The sequence below is a fragment of the Malaclemys terrapin genome, chromosome 8 (genome assembly GCF_027887155.1).
Source record: "Malaclemys terrapin pileata isolate rMalTer1 chromosome 8, rMalTer1.hap1, whole genome shotgun sequence".
Lineage (NCBI taxonomy): Eukaryota > Metazoa > Chordata > Testudines > Emydidae > Malaclemys > Malaclemys terrapin.
The window spans coordinates 12,153,476-12,172,472 of record NC_071512.1 but is presented as its reverse complement, the minus strand read 5'-3'; the positions used below and the strand labels follow the sequence as shown (position 1 = coordinate 12,172,472).

Here is an 18,997-nt window from a genome sequence, read left to right as displayed (position 1 = left end):
TATAGTTATCCTTGGGGACCCAGCCTACCCCTTAATGCCATGGCTCATGAAGTCGTACACAGGCAGCCTGGACAGTAGTCAGGACCTGTTCAACTACAGGCTGAGCAAGTGCAGAATGGTGGTAGAATATGCATTTGGCCGTTTAAAAGGTCGCTGGTGCTCGTTACTGACTCGGTCAGACCTCAGCCAAACCAATATCCCCATTGTTATTGCTGCTTGCTGTGTGCTCCACAATCTCTGTGAGAGTAAGGGGGAGACCTTTATGGTGGGGTGGGAGGCTGAGGCAAATCGCCTGGCTGCTGATTATGCGCAGCCAGACACCAGGGCGATTAGAAGATCACACCAGGAAGCGCTGCGCATCAGAGAAGCTTTGAAAACCAGTTTCATGACTGGCCAGGGTACGGTGTGAAAGTTCTGTTTGTTGAAAACCCTCCCCCTTGATTGACTCATTCCCTGTAAACAAACCACCCTTCCCCCTTAAATCACAGCTTGCTTTTAAACGAAATAAAGTCACTATCGTTTAAAAATCATGTATTCTTTATTAATTGATTATAAACATAGGGAGAGCACTGACAAGGTAACCCGGATGAGGTTTGGGAGGAGGATAGGAGGGAAGTAAAAGGCCACTGAAAAAATTCAATATAATGACAGCCTTTTGGTTGGGCTGTCCACTGGGGTGGAGTGGGAGGGTGCACGGAGCCTCTCTCCCCCTCCCCCCACACGTTCTTACACGTCTGGGTGAGGAGGCTGTGGAACATGGTGAGGGGGGAGGGAGGTTATACAGCGGCTGCAGCGGCACTCTGTTATTCTGCTGCCGTTCCTGAAACTCCACCAGACGCCGAAGCATGTCTGTTTGATCACGCAGCAGCCCCAGTGTTGCAGCCTGCCACCTCTCATCTCGAGCGTCCCTCATGACCTCACGTTCACTGACATCTTTCCTGTACTTAGATACTGTGTCCTTCCTCTCATTCAAATGAGCTCTTTCATTGCGGGTGCATTCCATTATTTTCAAGAACATCTCGTCTCCCGTCCTCTTTCTCTGCCGCCTTATCTGAGATAGCCTTCGGGACGGAGGAGGGAGGCTTGAAAAATTTGCAGCTGCTGGAGGGATGGAAAAAAGGAGAGAAGTTTTTAAAAAGATACATTTTACAGAACAATGCTTATACTCTTTCACGGTGAAAAACACTATTCGCATTACATAGCACATGTGATTTCAGTACAAGGTCGCATTTTCCATCTTAATATTGAGTGCCTGTGGCTTTGGTGTTAGAGATCACAGACGCAGGTCCGGGCAACAGAATTCGGCTTGCATGCGGCCATGGTAAGCCATTGTCTTTCGGCTTCTGCGCCCTCCTTTCCCACATACCAAGCAAAGCCTGTTGACTGCTGCGGTTTTCCTGTTAACCTTCAGCAGCAGAAAACAAACTAACCCGCCCCCCCCATCCAATTCTTTGGGATGATCGCTTTATCCTTCCCCCCACCACGTGGCTGGTATCAGGGAAGATCCCTGCAGAAACCAAACTAACCCCCCGCCCCCTCCATCCGCCATGAATGATATGGGATGATCGTTGTACTCCTCCCCCCACCGCGTGGCTGGTATCAGGGAAGATCCCTGCTAGCCAAAGGCGAAAAGGTCAGCGCCAATCTCCCCACCCTCCCCACCCCGCCGCGCTTGGCTAACTGCAGGGAAGGATTTATTTTCAGCCACAGGCAAACAGCCCGGTAGGAACGACCACCTCAGTCCCCTTAATTAAATTCCCGTATTTCAACCAGGTTACCATGAGCGATATCACTCTCCTGAGGATTACACAGCGAGATAAAGAACGGATGTTGCTTGAATGCCAGCAAACACCGGGACCATACTCTGCCAGGCTTTGTCATGCAGTGATACCAGATTACTTGCTACTAGCATGGCATGGTCAAGTGTCCTACCATGGAGGACAGAATAAGGCTGCACTGCCCAGTAACCTTCTGCAAAGGCTTTTGGAGTACGTCCAGGAGAGCTTCATGGAGATGTCCCTGGAGGATTTCCGCTCCATCCCCAGACACGTTAACAGACTTTTCCAGTAGCTGTACTGGCCGCGAATGCATCCCAAGTCCTCAGGGCAAATTAATCATTAAAAAACGCTTGCTTTTAAACCATGTTTTATATTTTAAAAGGTAAACTCACCTGAGGTCCCTTCCATGGGGTCATGGTCTTGGGTACTGGCTTGGGAGGCTTAGGAGGGTACTTCTGTCAGGCTGAGAAAAAGATCCTGGCTGTTGGGGAGAACGGAGTGCTGTGTGCTCTCCGCAAGCTCGTCCTCCTCCTCCTCCTCCTCTTCCCCGTCCGCAGAATCCTCAGGTGTGGCTGATGAGATTACCCCCACCTCGGAATCCACGGTCAGAGGTGGGATAGTGGTGGCGGCCCCCGCTAGAATTGCATGCAGCTCAACGTAGAAGCGGCATGTCTGCGGCTCTGACCCGGAGCGACCGTTTGCCTCCTTTCTTTTCTGATAGGCTTGTCTGAGCTCCTTGACTTTCACGCGGCACTGCTCTGAGTCCCTATTGTGGCCTCTCTCCATCATGCCCTTGGAGATTTTTTCAAAAGTTTTGGCATTTCATCTTTCGAATGAAGTTCTGCTAGCACTGAATCCTCTCCCCATATAGCGATCAGATCCGGTACCTCCCGTACGGTCCATGCTGGTGCTCTTTTTCGATTATCGGCCTGCATGGTTATCTGTGCTGATGAGCTCTCTGTGGTCACCTATGCTCTCCTGTGCTGGGCAAACAGGAAATGAAATTCAAATGTTCGCGGGGCTTTTCCTGTCTACCTGGCCAGTGCATCCGAGTTCAGATTGCTATCCAGAACGGTCACAATGGTGCACTGTGGGATAGCTCCCGGAGGCCAATACCATCGAATTGCGGCCACACTAACCCTAATTCGAAATGACAATATCGATTTTGGCACTACTCCGCTCGTCGGGGAGGAGTACAGAAATCAATTTTAAGAGCCCTTTATTTCGAAATAAATGGCTTCGTTGTGTGGACGGGTGCAGGGTTAATTCGATTTAATGCTGCTAAATTCGAATTAAACTCATAATGTAGATCAGGCCTATGGCTGACCTCACAGTGAAGAGGTAGAGTCAGTGCTACTTGTGGGTTGGCCTGTAGGGATTTGTATGAGAACTGGGCCTCTAGTCTCTCCACAGAAATGGGCTGTGTCATCTGAGTCAGAAGTGTGGTAACCCACAGCGTTGGGGCCTCCAGGATTTGACGGGGATGAGGCAAAAGGTTAATTGTAGTAGAGGAACATGATGGGATTCTTAGGAATCTGTCAGTTGTGTAGATGACCCCACAGTTATGTGGGTAGGGAGAAAATTAGTCTTTGTAGAATAGTTCCCTGTCACACACCCAGAAAGCACATATACAAGGCATAGCCTCCTGTTAGGAGCCAGGTCCAAATAACAGGTATGTGTTGTCCTTTCCTAAGTCATATCTGGAGACCTCCTGGAGTGAGTTATAGTCTGACAACTCCTCCACCTCTTCCGCTTCCTTCCTTCCCCTCTATGGGATGCTTAGTTTGGTAGGATATATGATGCCCGCTTTCTCCTCCTGGCCTGTGCCAATCTGGGAAGGAAGAGACTATCAGCTTTACCTTTGATTGTGTGACTGCCAGAGGAGGACATGGACACTGTACTTTTCAACTTCCATAGGTTCTACAGCATCATCCCATCAGGAGGATGAGGTTCCTCAGAGAGGGAAGGAGTATGGCCTCTAGGGACGTTCTCCATCTAATAAAAGCACCGAACACTCCCCAAGATTCTGGGGATCTTTCCACAAGTTAATCCACACATATACCAGAGGAGGGGAGGGCAGAATGTCTTGCCAGTTCCTACAGTAAGCTGGCAGTTGAAATGTCCTGCTGGCGATGGGACCGTGTAAGCATGGTAAGGGCCTGTATTTGCTGGGAGCATGAGATTAGGGCCGCACTGGAGGCCTCATGTAAGATAATGCTGATGGGGCCATTCCTGCGGATTGGGAGGGGGAAGATGGTGCCTCACTGTCCCTCACTGAAGCTTCAGAGCCCCAAATCCAGGAAGTTCCAGTAAAGGGAAAGGTGATGCTTACCCTCATCTCCTGTCACTTCCACACATGCAGTGAATTCTGGCCATTTATGCAGGCTCCCTCCCATCTATAGGTGTATTTTAATAGGATGACTTGCCCCTGTATCTCTTACACTCAGACAGTCAGCTAATGACTAGGAATGGGTGACTCTGACAAGCTTTGCAGGTTCATTTCAGTTCATATCAACACCCAGAAGTTCTAGTTTGCTCATATGAAAAGTGCTGAACTTACTTGGTGTATAAATGGGCCTAGTTAGAAATTCCATGAGGACACTTGTCAGAAATGGCCATCCCCAGCATACCCAGCGTTAAAATCTGGATGGCCTCACAGAAAGGGTAATAGACATGGAGCCTTTTACTTCCTCGCTAGTGTTTTGAATAGGACCCCAGTCTGGCAGTGTTTAGAGGGGCATGAATATTAAACTCTCACTTCCAGACATGGTCCCTCTAGGTCAGAACTGTCAGAACAGTGTAGGTTCTGCCGATAGGTCTTAACTGAATAAAAACCTATTTCTCTTGAGCTACGTTTGGAATCCATAAACCCGATTCTGATCTCATAATTATGTGCATACATATGGAATAACTCCATGGACTTCATTGGACTTATTTAGTGTCACCAAGATCAGAAACTTTTTCCTTTTTCATCATGCCATGTTGAAAATAACAGTATCAGTATTGTATACAGCATGGGATATTTTGGTTGCGTATTTTTTGTATTTTCTGGACACTCAATACAGATAGCAACTTTCTCTGCCAAAAAGACAATTTTATGAATGGAGCTTAATAGTGACAACTTTATATGATGCAGAAGAAGATAACCAGGGTATAAATGAAAAAGAACTTCACCCTCAAGCCCCATTGTTTAGTGATTCATAAGCCATTAATTGCTTTGTACCCATCAAGTACAATTATCACTTCAGTAGACTCCATGGTATTCTGAACAGAGCTTGGCAAACTAATTCCACATGTAATTACATCTATATTGAATTACTCTTGGGGGAATTCTGCGCCACTGCATGTGCGCAGAATTCATTTCCCCCGCAGATTTCTTTCCTTCCCTGCAGAAAAATTACTTTCTGACAGGGAAGCAAAGGGAAGCTGCAAGAGCAGTCACACACCACTCCCTAGCAGCGCAGGTACATCGTTTCAGGCACCCAGAACAGCCAGAGGAGAGGTAAATCACCATGGGGCTGGGGACATCCCAGCCAATGGCTCCTACCCTGAGCCAGGATCAGCTGCTAGTCCCAGTTGGGCTGGAGGCAGGAGAGGATGGGACTTCCTCTTCCCCTGCAAGGAATGGCTGGGGCTGTATCGGACCCATCCCCAAAAACCTCCCCTAGCTGCAGGAAGGTCATCAGCCTCCCCTGCTTCCTCCCCCCGCATCGCTCCTCAGCTGCAGGGGGAGGGGTCATTGTATGGGGAGCTGCTCCTCCATTCACCCAACCTCCGTGCATCTGAACCTCCCATACCCAGACACCCCTGCCAAGCCTCACCCCGTACATCCAGAACCCCCCTAACCCTCCATACCCAAACCCCACCTCATTGAACCTCAATCCCTGCATCTGGAGCCCTCCTGCACCCAGACTCCCTGCCTCCAGGCCCCCACCCCTGCACCCAGACCACCCCCCACTGAGCTCCCTGCACTCAAACCCCCACACTAATGAGCCCGCCCTGAGCACCCACATCAAGACCTTATGCCACTGACCACCAGCTGGCTGCACCCAGACTCCCACCCCACCAAGCCCCACTCCCCCAGCACCCAGAGTCCCCCGCTGAGACCCCCACACACAGACCACTCCAGTTAGCCCCAACAATTTTCACCTGGAAGCCCCTGCAGAGTCCCATTGCATCTGCACCTGGAACTCCCCCCCAAAAACAAACCTCTGTGCATTCAGATCTCCCCACACCTAGACCCCCCCCCCCACTGAGCTGCCTGCACCCAGATTGTCCCACACAGAACCCTCTCACCCCACACCTGGATTCCCCCACACTGAGCCCCTTCATATTTGGATCCTACCTGGTTGAGCATGCCTGCCCCACACCTGGCGCAGAGGGGCAGGGCCCCAGGGTGTTTCTGGGGCAGGTCCAGGCCTTGTGTTGTGTCAGGGTCAGGTGCAGCCTCACCGCTGAGTCCGTGTCCCAGGGGTGGGAGGTGGGGGAGCTGCAGGGTGATCTCCCACCTTCATGCTGCCAGTGGCCAGTGCTCCCCACTGCCATGCTGGAGTCTCTGCATTTATTTATTGACAAATAAAACTTGCAGAATTTTAAAATATTGTGTACAGAATTTTTTGGCACAGAATGCCCTCAGGAGTACCAAAATGTATGTTTGTTTATGCATGATTCATAGATATGCCATCTAAAAATGAAACATTTTAAAAGGTGATGAGCGAGTGCTGATTCATTACAGGTGTTGCTTGTAAATGCCACGTGCCGTTCAAAGGCTGAATTCTGCTCCTGAGTGCATGTCCAAAGCTCCACTGAAGTCAGACTCGCTTTCAAAGCTAAGTAGGACAGTTGGTTTTTAAGCAGTGAGGTGGGAGAGGTTTGACATCGACTCGACCTTTCCTGTGGGTTAGGCAGGCAGTGACAAGGTATCACTGTCAATTAAAAATGTACAACCTTGCATAGGAAAATGGGCTGTCACAGATGGGGGAGGAATATAGAGTTGCAGTTATGAGAAGTTTGTTTCCACTTGGAGTGTAATGGGTACTCTCCAGGTGCCAATGTGATCCTGACTCCGGAGTTTGGGTCAGTTTTAGGATTCCTATGGAAACCACCTTCCCTCCTTCTCCTACTTCATGAATAGCAAACACTTAACCACACCCTTGATAGTCATTTCTTAGCTGCTCAGAGGCTACTCTAGACGCTGCAGCAAGCCGGCTCTGTCAGGTGTGATATGCAGAAAACTCTTCTGCGTCTGTCCCCAAGGGATTTTAACAGTGACTTTTATTTCCAAAAGAGTGAAAAACAGAGGCTGAAATATTTGCTCCAATAACAAAGTTGTTGAAATGGTCTGTTCCTAAAGGGATCCTGCCAAAGTAAAATTAGTGGGCCAGGTTTTCACACAACCCACTCTCCCTGCACTGGAGGAGTAGGCTACACCATCCCTAAGGATGGCAATTCCCTTTTGGCGATCCCCTGTGGTGGTGCAACTCCCAACCCAAGGCACTGGCTACATCTAAGCTCTGAAGCATGAGGCGTCTTGAACCTGATTGCCAATGAAGGGTGCTTGAAATGGTTGCATGATTGCAGCTCTCCAAATGCCTATGAGGCACCATGTGCCAGATTTGGGCTCTGAAAGGATCACGCATCCATCCAATGGGCTTGCTCGCAATAAAACAGGTAACGTCAGGCTTCTTTGCATGTTGTGGCATAACAACTCAAGTGCTTGAAAGGGCCCTGTTAGGGAATGGGGTTGACTGGCTTAGATTGTAGCTCAGATTGACAGAGACGTGTAAAATGCCAATCCAGAAGTTTGCATAGACTTGTCAAGCCAAAGTAAACCGTTTCAATGGAAGAGCGTGGGAGAAGAACTTAAAAAGCCAGACAACGGCCTGTTTGTTTGCCCACTTCTCCCTACATGTGCCCTCCATACCTGAGGGTTTTTTTTTTTCCAGCATGTTATTGGGTCATTAGGAGTTGGTGCAAAAGGAACACACCCTGCAGGCCTTATCAGCAAAACTCCCCTGGAAGCCATTGGGAGTTTTGCCTGAAGACATGGGAGTGAATCCTGGTCCTATTGATATTCCTTGAAGCTTTGCCACTGGCTTCAGTGTGCTCAAAATTTAGCCCTAGGTGAGAACTTCACGATTTGGCTCCATGTTAGTTCAGCATACAAAAACTGTGCACCATATAGGCACTTAACTTTTTAACATGAATTTATCTTCATCTTTTTCCCTTCACTGTTTAAAAATCAAGAATTGTTCCCCTGCTGCCCAGTAGCAGGGAAGGTAGAAAACCTCTATAACGAGTACTCTGCAGTAATCTACAGTAATGGTCCCAACCACTGTAGCTACTCTGTTGTAAACTGAAGAGGCTCATTATTATAATTGTTGAAAATTGCATTGTTTTGCTTTGTGTTTTTAAATAAAGGAATCCTGGTATACTGAAGCATCACAAGTCAAGTTCCTCTGTTGCCTTTGTACATATGACACGTCCCCCCATCTGATCATTATTATATATTAAATAATCTAGCCCACTAAAGTTCAAAGCTTAAATTGCTACTGTAGACCTTCAATGTTTAGTTGGAAATCACCTTCTCCCTACCACGAACAAATATTCCTGACCTGTGCGTGTTGGTTTTGTTAAAATTCTGCGTTCTCGCGCCTCATGGAAAACATCACATAGACTCTGTGGATGTTTTTTTAAAATTTTGCTTTTTCTTCTTTCTTTCATTACCTGCAGTGACCAAATGCTGTTTGTAACATCCTAGTTGTTGTGCAGACAGCTATAATCTTACAAACAGGTGAGCGGAGAAACAACAGGAGAAGATGAATTCCTAAGCAAAAAAAGATTTGCATTTCATGGAAATATCCTTAGCATTCTATGGGGGAGCAGCAGGATTGTTTGCAAATAGGGGAAGGTGAACCACAGTTACTGTGTAGTTAGACTTTCCATGAAGATCAAGGACTGTGTCCTGCCATTGATCAGTGAGCTGAACTCTTATTGACTTCCGTGCAATGGCAGGAACTGGCTTAGAAAGAAGCACCTGAAGTGGAAGATGGTGAGAGACTGAATTCATTGGAACGCTGTTAAGCAATGGCAACATTTCACTGTCAACAAGCTACTGGGGTAGCTTCCCCATGGTAGCAGTGATTATGGATTTGTCACGGCTACTATGGAAAAGTGGTATCATCCCCATATTAGGGGTTGTCACTGAGGATAAGCCTCTGGTGGAAGCATCCTCTCCACTAGTTGTCACTAGAGGTGCTAGTACAATGAGAATAAAAAGTGAGACAACAAATACAAGCCCAAACCTCCCCCTGTAACTGACCTTGTGACTGTATTTGTACTGACCAGAAACAAAGAATGATGTTACCCTCAATTTCAGCCTTTGTCTCCAAATTTACAGTTCTATTTAACTATCCTCTAAAGCAGGGGTGGACAAACTTTTTGGCCCGAGGGCCACATCGGGGTTATGCAACTGTATGGAGGGCCGGGTAGGGAAGACTGTGCCTCCCCAAACAGCTTGGCCCCCGTCCCCTATCGGCCCCCTCCCACTTCCCGCTCCCTGACTGCCCCCCTCAGAACTCCCAACCCATCCAACCCCCCATGCTCCTTGTCCCCTGACCACCCCCTCCCGGGACCCCCGCCCCCTATCCAACCCCCCTGCTCCCTGTCCCCTGACTGCCCCAACCCCTATCCACACCCCCACACCCTAACAGCCCCCCCGGGACTCCCACTCCCTATCCAACCACCCTCTGCTCCTCATCCCCTGACCACCCCCTCCCGGGACCCCCCGCCCCTAACTGCCCCCCGGGATCCCACCCCCTTATCCAACCCCCCCTGCTCCCTATCCCCTGACTGCCCTCCCGACCCCTATCCACATCCCCATCCCCTGACAGGCCCCCCAGGACTCCCACACCCAACCCTCCCTGTTCCCCATCCCCTGACCATCCCCCCAGAACCTCTGCCCCATCCAACCACTCGCTCCTCCCTGACTGCTGCCCCCCAGAACCCCCGCTCCCTTACCCAACCCCCGCCCCCAGGACCCCCGCTCCCTTACCCAACCCTCCCTCCCCCCGCTCCCCGCCCCCTTACCAGCAGCAGGAGCTCACAGCCGCGATACCCGGCCAGAGCCAGCTGCGCTCCCCATGCTGCCCAGAGCGTGGCCCGTGCGACGGCGTGGCTGCGGGGAAGGGGGGACGCCGGGGGAGGGGCCAGGGACTAGGCTCCCCAGCCAGAAGCTCAGGGGCCGGGCAGGACGGTCCCGTGGGCCGGATGTGGCCCGCGGGCCGTAGTTTGCCTTCATCTGCTCCAAAGGGTCAATTTTCACAGTCTTAACAAATAAAGCTTTGACTTTGCAATGCCAACGCTTGTCTGAGCCCTTCCTGCAGCAAGCATCTTTGCAAGACTTGTCTCCTTGAACATTTAAACTGTCAGACCCAATTATCCGCCTTGGTTCAGCTGAATGGAGTTTTTTCCCCTCTGCCAGCAGCAATATTTTGAAACATAAACTGTATCCACAGTTAGAAGCAGCAGTTTTCTGAATCACAGATCTTATCATCGTCATGAATTCGCCTCTTAAGTTAAAGCCCAAAGTGTCTCCTTTGTGAAATACGGCTTTGTGCAAAGACTCTCCAAAGGGAGGGCTCTGCCTGCTTCACCCCAGCGGGCAAAATGTCCTAGGGACAGCAGGGCTGGTGGCCCTTTGTTTTTAAGAAGCGAGATTGGTTTAATTGTGAAGCATCCGTGTCATTATTCTGCCTCTTGCCTTTCAGAAAAGCCACCGCTGGATGAGATCACCTTGGAGAGAGTGCTGGAGGAGCTGGAGACGATGTGCTACGAGAACATGAACAGTGCCATTGAGACGGAGGAGGGCCTGGGCATTGAGTACGACGAGGACGTGGTGTGCGATGTGTGCCGGTCCCCGGAGGGAGAGGATGGCAACGAGATGGTTTTCTGTGACAAGTGCAACGTCTGCGTGCACCAGGTGAACGACGTCTCGTCGTACGTGGGCCGGCGCTATCAGTGCCTTTCAGCCTGATGCATGTATCTGGCCTTTGATTAGCTAGAACAAACACAGGCTTGACATTGAACGTCTGAAATAGCAAAGCATGGTACTGGCTTGGGCACCCTCTGCCATGTGACCAGAGTGCTTCACCCCACCTCTGCACCTCAGATAAACGTTCTGGGGTCCCCTGGAGATTTGCTACGTTCTCTTAAACGATTGTGCACAGGGCGGAATTCTTTGGTCCTTACTCGGGGTTAGGGTGTACAGCCCTGCATCAGGGCAGAACAGAGCTGCAGCAGCCCAGAGCACACACCCGAGAGGCATTGTGCCTTAACGGGAATGCAGAGCACAAAGCAACACGAAGGAGTGGGCCCAGCAGGTATTGCTCCCCTTATGTCAGTGGTTCTCAAGCAGGGGTACGGGTACCCCTTGGGGTACGCAGAGATCTTTCAGGAGGATGTCAACTCATCTAGATATTTGCCTAGTTTTACAACAGGCTACATAGAAAGCACTAGTGAAGTCAGTGCAAACTAACATTTCACACAGACAGTGACTTGTTTATACTGCTCTATATACTATATTAGAAAGAAGAAGAACAGGAGTACTTGTGGCACCTTAGAGACTAACAAATTTATTAGAGCATAAGCTTTCGTGGACTACAGTGCCACAAGTACTCCTGTTCTTCTTTTTGCGGATACAGACTAACACGGCTGTTACTCTGAAACTTGTTACTATATTAGAGTTTCTCGACCTGGGGGTGGTGACCCCCAGGGGGGCTGCGGGATGGGTTTAGGGAGGTTGCAAGTGCAGGCTGGCATTAGGAGTGGCAGGCAGGGGCCCTGCAGAGCTAAGATACATGCTGAAGGCCAAACCCTGCTGCCCGGGGCTGAAATCAGACTCCTGAAAGGGGTACAGTAGTCTGGAGAGACTGAGAACCACTGCCTTATGGAATGCAAACCAGGCTGCTATGGAAGGGGCAGCTCATTGCGCATTCTCCTCCTCACCTCCCTGCCCATTTACAAGTGCTCTGGCACTCTCTCTGCTCTTCTCCAGAGAGTAGGGAGGGATCAGAGGGACTGTAGTTCTGCCTAGTCCTTCCCTGGGTCATGCATTAGGAGGAAAGGTTCCTTGCACCCACTGCCCCACACGTTGCCTGTGGGCCAAACAGCAGCTGGCTCTCAGCTTTGACTTAGTAAGTCTCCCTTGGAATCCTGCAAGGCTTTTTCTGAGTAAAGACGGAGGAAAACACGAGTAAAGATGTCATGATTTGGTTGTGATGCAGCAAACCTCACAAGTGCATGGTGCACAGTGCACATCCCTAGGTTCATAGTGGGACACGCTTTGCCTCATGACACCATGCCTGGCACATCCAGAGAGCAAAAGAGGGGTTCGTAGACTCTCTGCTCATGTAATATTTGTCTATCTTCTTACCTTTCCCTGCCCTGTGTTTGTCTGTACCCATTGCTATTTATCGTAGGCTGTGCCTTTCCCTAACTTTATTCTGCAGTCTCTTGTCTTCTTGTTTTGTCTGCTACCTCCTATTCTTTGCTATTTTTTCACCCCACCCTTTCCATTTAATGTGCCAGCTCTCTTTCTCTCTCCCCATTAAACTGCTCCCATGGGAGCTTTAATGACCATGAGTGCCCAGAATATAGATGTGGCTACAGAGGGTCTCTTTTATGCCTCACTTGAGGTATGTTTATTGCAGAACTGGACAGAGCATTAGTCTGTGCATTGCAGACAACACTCCTGCATTGGCCAGAAGGATGGACCAATAGGTTTCTCCTCACATTTCTCTTCTATGGTGCTGATCTTATAGCATTGCATTGTGTGTATAAGCAACCACCCAGATTCAGTAACATTCTCTCACATGACAGGGTTTATAGCCCAGCCTCTTGTCGGAATGCAGGATTGGATTGGATTAGATTTTTTTTTTTTTGCCTGAATATTTGTTTTGTAGAATTGAGTGTTAATGCTCCAAGTACTTGCTGCAAGGAAGGAAGAAATATGATAGTATCTTGTGCACTCATTTGTATGTCTGTGTGCATGCCATTTTGTGCAGGAGTGTGTGTGTGTGAGTGGGTGTGTGTATGCTCACATGCTCTAAAGAAGCCAATTTTCCTATTAAAAAAAAAAGCCAAATTGAGTAAAATTTTCAGACGCACCTAAATGCCATTGAGTTTCTATGGAACTTAGGCTCTTAAATCACATCGGTGCTTTTGAAAATTTTACCCACTGTCACTTCAAGGGAAAGAAAATTAGTTAGGTCACAAAAGAACAGGTCAGCCATCAGATATAGATATTGATTAGCTGAGTTTGAGGCATCCAGTGTAAACAAAAGATACCTCTTTAGATTCGATTACATACAATATTTGAAGGTGTCTCTCTTTAAATGGGTCTGGTGCTGAACTTCACTGGCAGTATTTGTATCAGAGCTTCCAGGAAGTGGGGGAGCTTTCAAGATACTTGTCGTCAATGTAGGAGGATGTTTTGGATGGTTTTCATCAGTGAATCAGATTCTGCAGAATATCAAGATGATTCAGAATTTTCATTACAAACCTATGGTGGAAAATCCAGGCATGGAGATAGCGCACCTTCCCCGTACAACACAGACATGGAGACAGCACACCTTTCCCGTGCAACACAGGCATGGAAACAGCACACCTTTCCCGTGCAACACAGGCATAGAGACAGCATGCCTTCTTTGTGCAACACAGTCATAGAGACAGCATGACTTCCTTGTGCAACCCAGGCATGGAGACAGCACGACTTCCTTGTGCAACAAAGGCATGGAGACAGCACACCTTCCCCATGCAACACAGGCATGGAGACAGCACGCCTTCCTTGTGCAACACAGGCATGGAGACAGCACGCCTTCCCCGTGCAACCCAGGCATGGAGACAGCACGCCTTCCCCGTGCAACCCAGGCATGGAGACAGCACGCCTTCCCTGTGCAACCCAGGCATGGAGACAGCACGCCTTCCCTGTGCAACACAGGCATGGAGACAGCGCACCTTCCTTGTTTAACACAGGCAGGGAGACAGCGCACCTTCCCCGTATAACACAGGTGTGGCGGCAGCACGACTTCCCTGTGCAACACAGGTGTGGAGGCTGTGCACCTTCCCCATATAACACAAGTGTGGATACAGCGTACCTTTCCCATGCAACGCAGGCATGGAGGCAGCATATCTTCCCCGTGCAACGCAAGCGTGGAGGCAGCACGACTTCCCCACGCAACACAGGCGTGGAGGCAGTGCGCCTTCCCCATATAACACAGGCTGGAGGCAGTGCGCCTTCCCCATATAACAGAGGCATGGAGACCAACATCAGGGAGGATTTTGCTCTTCAGTGTATGTGCCACGGCCACCTGAAAGCAGAATGTGGCAGCTAAGTAGCATTTACTCATGCGAGTAGCCATAGGGGCTTTGTAGGATCCAGTGGGTCTACTCACGTGGGCGGGAGCTTCTTCCACGGGTAGGGGCTGCAGAATTAGACACTAGTGGCCTGATCCCATGCCACTGAAGACAAGTTGAGCCTTTCCATAGACTTCAGTGGCCTTTAAATCAGGTCTTAAATTATCAGCTAAGTCTCCTACCAGACCTCTACACTAACTCTAAGCTAATTTCTGGCCTGACTCACACTGCAGGCAACAAGGTTACACAGTGGGTACATCAGGGTAGCGGAACCTGTGAATCTATTCCTTACCTAATCCCCTGTCCCTCTGCATCCCCCATCACACATTTTTAACCTCTATTTGAATTCTCACACAGTGCTAATGGGCCATGATTTCCCTACTCCCACGAGAGAACATGGTTACACCCCCCCAGTAACGAAGGAGTTGTCATGTCGGGTGGGCTGTGTTTCCTCTGGAAAGAGCAACATCTGGTTCCTGCTGCATGGCCCGTCACATCAGGCAGGCAGGCTGAGCCGATAGCCGGTCTCGCCCCTGTGTATCTTACCTACCAAGTGCTGATCCTGCCCGCAAAGCAGGTCACCATCATTTTCTGTGCGCCGTCAGATTTTATGAACCCTCTAAAAATGAGAGACAGAGACTTTGATAAGATGGGAAAATGGAATGAGCTGATCTTGGTCTGTGCATCTCGGAGCGCTTTTGTACATTTCCCACTCAGGCTGATCTCAGGTGGAGATCTCGAAGAAGTGCTGATGTCCACTTTGCAAGGAAAATATATTTTCATTTGAAGATTTTGCAGTTAGCTCCTTTTCATACCTCCAAGCAAGAGATGGTGTGCAGCTCATAAATGGCTATTCTGTGTAAGAACACACCGTGCTGTGATGTTGCTTCTGTGCCATTTGCAGAAACGGGAATGTCAGGAAGATGAACATTAAAGGCAGTTGAGTGGGGAATTCATCTCTTTAAGAGTTTGTTCTTCTAACTGTACCTCTGGCCAGTGAAATCCATGCTCTTCAAACACTGTGCTTCCAGGATGAATGAGCGTGGAAGATAGAAAGAGGGTACTGGATTTTCTTAAAAGGCACTGAAGTAATTGGAATGATTGACATACTAACCTACAAGCCAACTACACCTCTCAACCCACCAGAAGGGAAAGCACAGTATCTACGACACCTTGTGAATTCTGATGCTGCTTGGATTAGAGCTTGGCTATATCTTTCTGTTAAGTGTATGCAACTCACTGAATAGCAGAAGGTCTGGTGGAGAACCTGCAGAAGCCATGCTCTCGCTTATCTGAGGGGGGGCAGGTTGTCTTAGCACAGCATCACCTACTGTCATGTGGGAGATCAGTGAAATGAATGCTGCCAGTCCTAGCATAGTTGGTTGTATATTACCTTTAAACTTTAAAATGTCTTATTCAGGGGACTGCTGATGAGATAGAGCACCTTCCACCTCTAGGTCACTGATCTGAATAGGACCCAGACTTGGAAGGACTGAAAGCTATTGCTCTTCCGGTAGCTGTTCAGTAGCCGGTGTGACATGAGCCTATGGTCTCAGTCTAGTGCCTGCTGGACAGATGTCCAATTTCAGAGTCTGCTGTCTTCACTTGCTCCCTCCATTGATGGTCTCAACAGAGAAATCAAGGCCTGTGAGAGAACAAGTCTCTCAAGAACATGTGGAAGGCCTGTTAGCAGAGCAGCACTGGGAAGCCTGCACTACTGCTGCCTGGCATGATGCAAACACGCTTGGGTATTCAGGCCTTTAATTAAACTACATGACATATCTCTAGGGGCGGAGCATCAATACAAATCCGACAGATAGATTTAAACCAGTTGTTGCTCATTGATTCATGTCTGCTTTTAATTGTTATGACAATATCCAGATGCCATGGCATTAAGCCACTCATGTAAAAATATGCAAGTAAATGAATAAATACAGGAGGGTATTGGTGGGGTACCCTTCCAGAGGAATGTGTGGTATAGCTAATGCAACGTTTCTTGTGTTTGCGTAGGCTTGCTATGGAATCCTAAAAGTTCCCATTGGGAACTGGCTTTGTCGAACCTGTGCCCTTGGAGTTCAGCCAAAGTGTCTACTTTGCCCGAAGAGAGGGGGAGCTTTGAAACCCACCCGGAGCGGGACAAAATGGGTCCATGTTAGCTGTGCCTTATGGATCCCAGAAGTAAGACTTTATTCAGCATGTTCTCCAGATGTGGGTGGATGTGGATTGTAGTTCGTCTTAGCATGCCCAGTACAGTCAACAACCTTGTACTATTATCACTTGTTTCAAGTATTCAGTGGTAAGGGGCAGGTAACTTGGGCTGGCATTTTCAAAGGAGTCAATGGAGTTAGGCACCCAAATTCCTTTGAAACTACCTAAACCTACTTATACATAAACCTTTGGAAATCAGAGCCCTGGTGATTTCCAGCACTGATCTTAGAACTTTCACTCATATTCTGTGCGGCAGTTCCAAGCTGTGCTCATAAAGTCTGGGCAATATAAGAGCAAGATGCCAAGGCATGGGAGTGAACCAACAGCAGGTACCTACCATCCTGCTATCTGTACCTACCCTTTCTGCTTGTATCCCCTGGGGAATGTCATTCTTGTTTATATCACATCTGCAGTGTTAATCTCTCCACATTACTGAGCAATCCTTTACCAGGAGGACTATGTAGGGTTTTTTTTTATTACAGTGAACTGATAGATGACTTAGGTGCACGTACAATGCATGTATGCATGGCACTCTGCCCTCTGACTGCATGCAGCACATGTGTTCCTGCAAGGGAAGTGATTGGGAGGGTGTGTTTTCGAGCAATGGTTTAGTGGTATTTCCTAGTCCTTTGGCATGGTGTGCCAATAGAACAACATGGAGGCACACATGTACCAGCATCCGCATTTAGTAGAGAAATAAAGAGTAACGTGAAGTAAGAGTACAATGTAAGTGGATACATAAAGAACAATACAGCAATGGGTATGTGGAATTCTTTAAAGAAGAATTCAGGCTAAATCGCTTTGGGCTCAACCGTAAGCCCTGTTACATGGCTGTCCAGGGCACGAGGGTGCATAAAGAGCTCCCTTATTCTTCTGCAAAAAGCAACAGAGGGTCCTGTGGCACCTTTAAGACTAACAGAAGTATTGGGAGCATAAGCTTTCGTGGGTAAGAACCTCACTTCTTCAGATGCAAGAAGTGAGGTTCTTACCCACGAAAGCTTATGCTCCCAGTACTTCTGTTAGTCTTAAAGGTGCCACAGGACCCTCTGTTGCTTGTTACAGATTCAGACTAACACGGCTACCCCTCTGATACTTATTCTTCTGCGTGGCTCACCCACATGTCAGAGCCTATGTGGGAAGGAGAGCTGCCATGCCACCTACTGCACAGGTGTGTGGGGAGTGGGTGGTCAGGGGCGGGGAATAGATGGCACTTCAGACCCACGTACCCCCAATACGCCAGCTGAGGCCCAAGAGCCAGTGCAGGGGGAAGTTAGCTGCACCAGCACAAAGGCTGCCTCAGTTACTTCCCCCCTGGAGAAAGGGAACAGCAACAGATTGTGACCCTCAGGATCACAGTCGTGTGCCTGCCCCGCTCCTGCGGCAGCTCTGGTACATGCTGCCCCTCACGCAGGCTGGATTGTTAGGGGACAATTCAGCCCTGTTGCGCTCTGCCAGGGAGAGCAGACATGCCCAGCCTCTAGCTGGGTTCAGTCACACTAAGCGCACACGCCAGTGCACCATCGAGAACAACACACCAGAGAGGATTCAGCTCAGAGGTAGCATTTGGCCTTACCCTCCGTGTTCCTGCCATTTCATTCAGCTTCATAGCTGAGTTTTTTCCCATGATGGGTGATGGTAGAGCCGGCTTTTAGAACATCCTCCTCTCATTCTAGCCCCCTCAGGGAATCGAGCTTTGCATTATCCCAGGGAAGATGCATCATGGTAACTGGTATAAACACATGTACTCTGTGTCGTGACTAGGTTAGCATCGGATGCCCGGAAAAAATGGAACCCATTACAAAGATCTCGCATATCCCAGCAAGCAGATGGGCTTTGTCCTGCAGTCTCTGCAAGGAGTGCACTGGAACGTGTATTCAGGTACGTAACGCTGCTTAATGACGCCCAGGGCCAGGTTTTTCTCTTGAGAGCCCTGCGCATGCACTGGAGGGCAGGATTTGTCTGTTAGTTTGGGAACAAGTTTTCTTAGTGACTGACAGGGAATAAAAGTAACATCTGGGAGCACAAGAGCCAATCAGTTGCCACCAGTTATTGTTGTTTGTAATGTTTTAATACATGAAATGCTGCAAATCTAAATAAACCTCGTTCGTTCACCATGATGCCGATGCCATAGTGACTCTGTAGTTACAAGGACTGACAGTGACACTGCTCTAAAGTCAGAAGCCAGCTGTATTAATATTTCACATGCCAGTGGGGCTAGGAATGAAACCTTTCTACCATTGGAAAGCCAGAAAGCTTAGCTCTCCAGTGTTACAAAGAACTGCACTTGATTTGAGCCCTACCAGCTCACGAAATAGAATACTTAGAATTTACACACCCCTGTTTTGTACCTATTCTATAACACAGTGGATCACAGCAAATATCCTATTCCCTACCCTTCCCACAACAATGCTACATGCTTTCATTTTGTCCTGTGGAAAAACACCGCTGTTACAGAAAGTTCTGCTAGGTCAGGGCACTGCCTGTAGTGGTGAATCCCTCCTCAGCAGGTGCAGAGGGCTCTGACTGCAGCAGAACAGATGTGGTTCTTCTGTGCATGGTGGGGGACCAGGGTTTGCGGAACCTTGCCAAGGGGATTG

The 18,997-nt window shown here is 48.9% G+C and overlaps 1 protein-coding gene across 1 annotated transcript in view; it reads left to right on the top strand.

The window, feature by feature from the left end:
- JADE2 (jade family PHD finger 2) overlaps positions 1 to 18,997 on the top strand; it is a 144,788-nt gene that overhangs the window by 92,361 nt on the left and 33,430 nt on the right. Inside the window, exons 6-8 of the mRNA XM_054037395.1 lie at positions 10,547 to 10,758; positions 16,203 to 16,370; positions 18,162 to 18,278. Of these exons, the coding sequence (XP_053893370.1) occupies positions 10,547 to 10,758; positions 16,203 to 16,370; positions 18,162 to 18,278 (497 nt within the window). The remainder of the gene's footprint in view (positions 1 to 10,546; positions 10,759 to 16,202; positions 16,371 to 18,161; positions 18,279 to 18,997) is intronic.